Genomic DNA, 7,808 nt, shown 5'->3' on the forward strand with positions numbered 1-7,808 from the left:
CATAATATCCCTTATGTAGTATAAGATGTACAAAAATGATGTACATGTAATATGATTCCCATTAAAAAAAAGTAAATCACATATATGAGATTTTGTCTCATTTTGTAAAATAAAGATCAAATTCACGTATCATCAAACTGCCATCAATATATCGCTTATTTGATGACTCGATCTACATCTTAGAAGCATGTTCCATGAGAGATAATTATGTTGGTATGAAATAATTAAAAAAAAATGGAACCAGATCTACCCTATCAACTGTAGCAAGAACAACTTTCCTATATAATTTTATTTTATTTTCCAAACCTCTATTATTTTTACTGAAAAAGTCAAAAAAAAAGGGAGAAAATTAATGACGGTGATGTGAAGTGTCCACTTCCCTATCACCTGCTGAGGATGAATCTACAAAATGTGTGTTGAAATCTCACCCACCCATCACTCTCCTCACGCCCTTAAGAACGGCAGCCCAACTCATCCCTTTTGCCCCCACATCCCTGGAGCAAGAAGAAGAGGAATAAGAAGAAGAACCAACGACGAACACGAGAGTACCCATCTGAGAAAAAAAGAGGAGGAAGAAGAAAAGAGCCTGATAACCAGTACCCGGCTCAGATCCAAACCCAATTCCATTTCTCGGTCATGGGTTTTCCGGCCAACGGAGCTTCCGATAAGCCCCTCAAGTTCCTGATCTACGGCCGCACGGGCTGGATCGGCGGCCTTCTTGGCAAGCTCTGCGAGGCCCAGGGTATCGAGTATGTGTACGGGTCGGGTCGCCTCGAGGACCGTAGATCCCTCGAGGCCGACCTCGCCGCCGTCAACCCCACCCATGTCTTCAACGCCGCCGGCGTCACGGGCCGCCCCAACGTCGACTGGTGTGAGTCCCACAAGGTCGAGACTATTCGGACCAACGTCGTCGGAACCTTAACGCTCGCTGATGTCTGCCTGAGCAAGGGCCTCATCTTGATCAACTACGCCACCGGCTGCATCTTCGAGTACGACTCGGCGCATCCCCTCGGGTCGGGGGTCGGGTTCAAGGAGGAGGATACTCCCAATTTCACCGGCTCCTTCTATTCGAAGACCAAGGCCATGGTGAGTTCGATTCATTTTAATTCTAATTTCAATACAATTGGATCTTGGCATTAAAATTTTGATGATTATGATGGTTAATTTGCCATTGTCATTCAAGATCCAGGTTTTTGCTTCTTTTGCCGGGTCAGGAAATCATCTGGATTTCGATTACTTATTGGTTTTGGCTCTAGATGCCTATACTAATCTTTTATTGCTTATTAATTTAATAGGATTTAGGTGGCATGTCTTAGATCTGTGGTTTTGGTTTTGGATTTGTTAATTTTTTTCAATGCTAAACAAACAAAATGGGTACAGAATGATGTAACTGATGGATTTATCACTTTAATGCATAATGCCATTGAAGTGCTTAAATTTTGAGAACTCCAATGAACATTATTCAGTTATAGTCCGAGGTTTTCTGTGAATATTCTGGACGGAGGTCTTGTGATTACGTGTCAATGGCATTTCAGTCAGTTTCTTGAGTGAAGGGTCAGGTTTCAAGGATCTAATGTGCTTAATCTTTAATATACCTAAGCATAATCAGGTTGGGAATAAAATCTTGACTTGAAATATTTGATAGATCTGGCTTAATGGGTTGAATTGAGTATTTGGTATGTGTACCATTCCATGATACGAGATAGAATGTGTAGAGTATATGATCTTGCCTTTGAATTTGTTTTCTTTGACAAAGATTGTTTTTTTTTTTTTTCCTGTCAACTGCGAGTTTCAATTTTTATATTCGGCTAGTTTGCATTTTTCTCAAGTGTGGAGGTTGATGTGTGATTGTGTGCTCTTACATATTCTAAATTGGGCTTGGTAGGCTATATGTTTCGACAACAAGTAAAAAGGAATTTTTTCAATTAGATTTGAAGTTTATGCGAGATTACTTAAGGGATCCAATTAATTGGGGCTGAAATAAAACTTATACCAAAGCATTTTAGGTGTTTGTCTGTTTGATTAGCTTGCTTCCCTTGTAAGCTTGTTTTAGCTCAGTGTGGCTTGTATAACAGCCCTTAAATTGTTTTATATATATTTTATAATTTTTTCTTTAAATTCTATAATTTCTTTGCTAGGACTTGTGAATCTGGTGGTTTTATGGTTCAGCAACAATTTTTGTTGTAGAAAAGTCATTTAACGTTAAAAATGCATCCTCTATGTTTGAACAAGTGTGCGACGAAGAATACAATACATTCATGTAACCTTGTAAAGTTGCCAAATAAATGTTACCCTTAGTCCATGACATTTTGTTTTTGATTATCAATCTATACCAACTGAAACAGACAACAATAACAACATGAGGCCTTAATTTTGCTGTGGAGCCCACCTGCATAGACTGTAACTCATTAATCATCTTACAACTTAAGCAGCTTGAAAAGATTTAAAGTTAATGGCATCTTCTACTGTAGTGGTAAAAGTCGGCTTACATTTTGTAACTCTTTAGTAGCTTGATCACTGATTATCACTGTTAATTCCTGTCATTGATGATTTCATTTTGAATGGACTGGAACTCTCTGTTTTCATCTTGGAATCTATTGGCCTCTGAGGCCCTTTATATTGGCCTGCACTGGCTTAGGTTAGAAAATCTGAAAGCTGCTGATTTTTAATTCATATGAGTTGGCTATTAACTAAATATGCTTTGGATTTACAGAAAAGCATTAACCTGAAGTCTAATGAAACCACTAACATTCTGAGAAAAGGCATTGTATACAGTCTACCTGTCTGTGTGCTTTTATTAATATAATATTATTGCCTGTGTTAAAGAATGTGCAATAATATAGCATGGGTCAAAATTATTGTCATTTTGATGGTTATTCCTCTTTATTGATTTCTAAAGGTGGAAGAGCTGCTCAAGAATTATGAGAATGTATGTACACTACGTGTCAGAATGCCAATCTCATCTGATTTGTCCAATCCCCGCAATTTCATTACAAAGATCACTCGATATGAGAAAGTTGTTAACATTCCAAATTCCATGACAATCTTGGATGAGCTTCTCCCCATTTCAATTGAGATGGCCAAAAGAAATCTCACTGGGATATATAACTTCACAAATCCTGGAGTGGTCAGCCATAATGAGATTCTGGAGATGTATCGGGATTACATTGACCCCAACTTCTCATGGAAAAACTTCACTCTTGAGGAGCAAGCAAAGGTGATTGTTGCCCCAAGGAGCAACAACGAGCTTGACACAACCAAACTGAAGCAGGAATTCCCTGAACTGTTATCCATTAAGGAATCCCTGATAAAGTATGTGTTCAAGCCAAATCAGAAGACTCCTGCTGCTTGAAACTTTTTGAGGTTTGAGTTTTATTCAGTCTTACTACAGTTTTTCTTGTTTAGGTTTTATTCATGTAGGTTGATGATGTTATCTCTCCACAAAAGGAGTCCTTTTTCTCTCGTCACATTGCATTATTGTGTATTCTGTATTTGAACGTTGTATTTGTATTGACTCAGTTATGAATAAATGAGTTGGAAGTCATTTATCCGAATTTGTCATTTCTGCAGGTTTGTAGTAGTTTCTTTTCTTATATCCGTATTTTGTTACATTTGATTCAACAGGATCCATTGCTACTTTTCATGCACATATATATATATATATATATATGTTTTCTTGGTACATCTACTTGTTCATATATTGGACCAGAGAGAGGTGTGATTGATGATCATACTGTTAGCTTTTATCATTGTAATTTTAGGGTGCTGAACAGCATGATATGAGGGCTTTGTCATCCTAATTCCTGGAGGATTCCCCTGAGAACCCAAGGAAGGGGCTGTTCATTGTGGAAAATCATTTCTACTTTTCTATCTCTAATTTTATATAAAATATTTAGTTTTTATTTTTTATAAAAAATTTCATAACTTATTTAAAAGTTAGAAATATCGAAACTTAATTTTCAATCTAAAAAATTAGAATATACGTTAAAAAAAAGAGATGTTTTAATTTGTTTTGTGAACTTGGTGCTAGAGAAGGAGATGAGATAGAGATGATTCGGAAAACCAGTTTTTCATATCTCCAATAGAGAACTTTATTTGTATTTCTTGTGCGAGGAAAGAGGAAAAAGCTAGGAATAAATGTCAAGTGACCGTATACTTGCTTGGACACACCAACACTGCGCTGTAATTGGCTGCAATTTTGGAATCTGCTTTGTGTTTCCGTTTTCATAAGCAAGTACAGAATGGGTTTGGTATGTTGTGTTCAGAATCCACTTTTAGTTTTTTTTTTTCTTTTTTTTGGAAAAGATTCCAATTTTAGAAAAAAGTAGGTGCACTGTGTTCAAAACATAACTTGACATGAAAAGTGAAAATAGTATGCTTTTGTCATTCGTGTTTAGCAATTGAATGTGTGTCTTGTAGAGGCAACAACATACATGCGCTTGCTTGGGATAGGGTCTATAGGCGACAATATTATCTTTGAGTTTTATTATTAGATGAAAAGGAAAGCAGAAGACTTGGAGAATATGCCTCCTTTTCAAGTACATTTTCCCCCTTGGATGTGACCTTTTTCTCATCCGAGGAACTTAAAAACAATACCATAACACTTCATGAAGGCAGTGTAAACTTGCCCAACTGCCTCAATCACTCAACAAAAAGCCTCACCACTGGGAATCATAATTCATAATTCATAGTTCATAGTTCATAGTCATGGGTGGGATTTAGTTGTCTCCAGTAATCATCTTCTTGTGAAATATAGAAGAACCTCTAAAGGTAGCCTTCTTATTAGTTGTGGAGTCGCTGTCAAGGTTATAAGGAGCACCCGGGAGATAGTTATAAACCACTAGTGGGGTTCTCACAGCACGGATTCCATCGCTCCAGAAGATCGCGCCTGACACGATAGGCTGTTGGGCAATTTCTGGTCCATTTACTGTCACTGTGAATTTCTTTTGCTCTCCGACAGCAGAGAAAGAGAGAACCGAAGGTTCAACCGTGACAGTGATGTCTGCCGGCATGTACATTGTAGCTGTGTAAGTCGAGTTTGCCGAGCCCACATTGGTTACCGTCCTGGGGAAAACGCCATTGATCTTCTGGCCATCCAACACATATAGAGAGAACGAAGGATAGTTGAGGTCCCAAGCTCTGCCAATAATTGTGCTGCTGCAAGTGCTATTGTCCCCGGTGATTTGTCTTAGAGTTGTTGTGTTGTAGCCCTGTTTGCAGAGGAAGTTAATGTAATCTTCCACTGATGCGTCAAAGACTAGTCCGGGATTCACTGCAGCCTCCGGGTTAATGTGACCGGACCCATATGAGAATTCAAGGTCTTTGTGCTTCCTTGGATCCATGACATAAGCTGATCATATAGAAATAAGATTTGTTCAAAGTTGTATAGATGCCAAAGAAGATTAGCGTGAACTTCACAAGTGAAAAATTGTTGTGTCACATTCCTCACCTGTGGTCATGAGCGCAGATTTAATGGCGGCTGGAGACCAGTTCGGGTGGACAGCTTTAACATAGGCAGCAGCGCCACTGGCATGGGGACAAGACATCGAAGTGCCAGAGATTATATTGAAGTTTACGCTCCTTTTGTCATCATAGTAGATGGAAGGTGGAGCCACCGGAGACCAAGCTGCAAGGATGTCGACTCCAGGGGCAGTGATATCAGGCTGCACGTCATTAGTTTGAGGTATATGCAATATTAGAGACACGATTAGAAAGAACAAAGCAAGAAAATTGATCATTTGACGAATCGTTTGGTCACCTTGAGAATGTCTGGAGTGATAGGACTAGGTCCTCTTGAAGAAAATGAGGCGACAACAGGTGCTACAACATCCTTAGGAGTCTCACCCAGTAGAATGGTTGCGAAGGGGTTGCTGAAAAGGTTTATGAGATCAACATTAAGACGATGATGACAGAATGAGAAGACAGAGTTTAGACTATCTAATTAGGACTGAGTACGGTAATTTACTCTGTTGCTCTAATGTATTCCAAAATTTTCGCCCAGTCGTCCACGCTGATTAGTGTTGCGGGCAGCGGGTAACTGAAGGCAAAATCAGTGTAAATGGGATCGGACACAGTCATTATGGTACCGACACCATTAGCTAGCAGGATGGCGGCTCCATCAGAGAAAAAACCTTGAGGGTACGCGTCACAAAGAACGATCTTCCCTTTCACTTGGTACGAATTCATGGCCTCGGGAAAACATGGTCCTGAAGCTGTGGAATCAGCTCCAATGGTATAGTTTGCAGCATCTCCTCCCCAAATCAAAGGATATGTGGTTCCATTGAGGTCAAAGCTGTTAATGGAGAGCCCCTATATAGTGCCAAGAAAATTATGTCAGTGCTAACAAATGAAAAACACCATATGGCCAGCGTCTCTAAAATATCTAGCCAGAGCTTACAGTGAAAGTTTGTCCATTGCCTAGAACAACTTGGGCAATAAACTTCCTGTCGATGGTGCTGGCGGCAACTGTTAACGTCCATGGCGCGAAGTTGGATACTGATACCGGAAAGGGTCCTGAATTTCCTGCAGAATTGGAGGTCAGAATTCCGTTCTTCATGGCATGGAAAGCTCCAATGGCAATAGGGTCTTCTAGGTAGTCGACTGGCCAGTCTGATCCGAGGGAAACAGAGATAATGTCGACTCCATCCGCGATTGCATCATCAAATGCTGCAAGTATATCTGCAAGGCCACACCCGAAAGACCAACAAACTTTGTACACTGCGATCCTGGCGCCGGGGACACCGCCTTTCGCAACTCCTTTGGCTAGGCCGAGGTAGCTGGCATCAGCCACCTCCCTGCCAGCTGCGGTGGATGCAGTGTGAGTTCCATGCCCGATGGAGTCTCTTGGCGATCTGAAGTCAGTGATGTCGTAGAAGTTGTCGCTGTTGTAGTACCGGGCTCCAATGATCTTGCTTTAAGATTCAGAAAATGGAAAAGGAAGAACAAAATTCAAGCTCTAATTATCAAGTGATGCATTTCAAAATGATTGGTTTTGGGAAGAAAGAAAGTTGAATGCATATACATACTTGTTGCAGGTGAAATTGGTGGCTTTGCAAGTCCCCTTCCATTTAGCTGGTGGCGGGCTCCGGCCTTCGTCACTGAAGCTATCTGATTCGGGCCAGACTCCTATACCATTCATAGACAAATTAAATAAACTTCTAGCTTCTGTTTTAAACAGTCCAAGGAGAGTTGACTGATACGCCATATATATATATATATAAATGATTACGGTCAATTAAATTATTAAATTTACCAGTGTCCAAAAGTGCAACGATGACATCTCCTTCTTTGGAGCTTCCAAGCTTGCCATTAAAACCCATAAAGTCTCAAGATCTTGTTGTGTGCAACTTCAGTATGTGATTCGGCATCACTGATACCACCCCGTCCATTTCTGCAAATCCCCATATGTTATAATCAACGTTTTAAAGGGTAAAAGAACATGTGGGTGAGTAATTAATTTGATGAATATATTTAATAAATCTATATATCTTAAGATGCTAGACTTTTAAAATTTTCACCTGAAAGGTTGGCAACTTCTTCATCGGTTAGCCTGGCTGCGAATCCATTGAAACTCCTTCCATAGCTGTAAACTAGCGAGTCTTTGGTGGATGAACCACTACATGCAATCCACACATTAAACTTAGAAAACAACCTCTTGTGATCAAATTAAGGTATGTGTATGTATGTTTTAACCTTCCAAGTACGTTTTTCAGCATGGAATGGTGCGTAGATGCAAGGGGCGCATCTCCTTTAGGCCGCTCTCCCATGTACACCACATGAACCTTACATCACATGCAAATCACAACATT

General features: G+C 39.9%; 2 protein-coding genes across 2 annotated transcripts; one reads left to right on the forward strand and one right to left on the reverse strand.

Moving 5' to 3' along the window:
- Nucleotides 1-428: 428 nt before the first annotated feature.
- Nucleotides 429-3,554, forward strand: LOC127787729 (bifunctional dTDP-4-dehydrorhamnose 3,5-epimerase/dTDP-4-dehydrorhamnose reductase). Its single transcript, XM_052315801.1, has 2 exons — nt 429-1,086; nt 2,900-3,554. The coding sequence occupies exons 1-2, from the start codon at nt 637-639 to the stop codon at nt 3,350-3,352; spliced, it is 903 nt and encodes a 300-aa protein (XP_052171761.1). The 5' UTR covers nt 429-636; the 3' UTR covers nt 3,353-3,554.
- Nucleotides 3,555-4,315: 761 nt separating this feature from the next.
- LOC127787510 (cucumisin-like) lies at nt 4,316-7,319 on the reverse strand. The gene is made up of 7 exons (XM_052315571.1): nt 7,253-7,319; nt 7,026-7,125; nt 6,398-6,911; nt 5,966-6,309; nt 5,759-5,870; nt 5,450-5,663; nt 4,316-5,350 (listed from the first exon to the last, which is right to left on the reverse strand). The coding sequence occupies exons 1-7, from the start codon at nt 7,317-7,319 to the stop codon at nt 4,719-4,721; spliced, it is 1,983 nt and encodes a 660-aa protein (XP_052171531.1). The 3' UTR covers nt 4,316-4,718.
- Between the last annotated feature and the right edge of the window lie 489 nt (nt 7,320-7,808).

This window comes from Diospyros lotus, chromosome 12, assembly GCF_014633365.1.
Source record: "Diospyros lotus cultivar Yz01 chromosome 12, ASM1463336v1, whole genome shotgun sequence".
Classification (NCBI taxonomy): Eukaryota; Viridiplantae; Streptophyta; class Magnoliopsida; order Ericales; family Ebenaceae; genus Diospyros; species Diospyros lotus.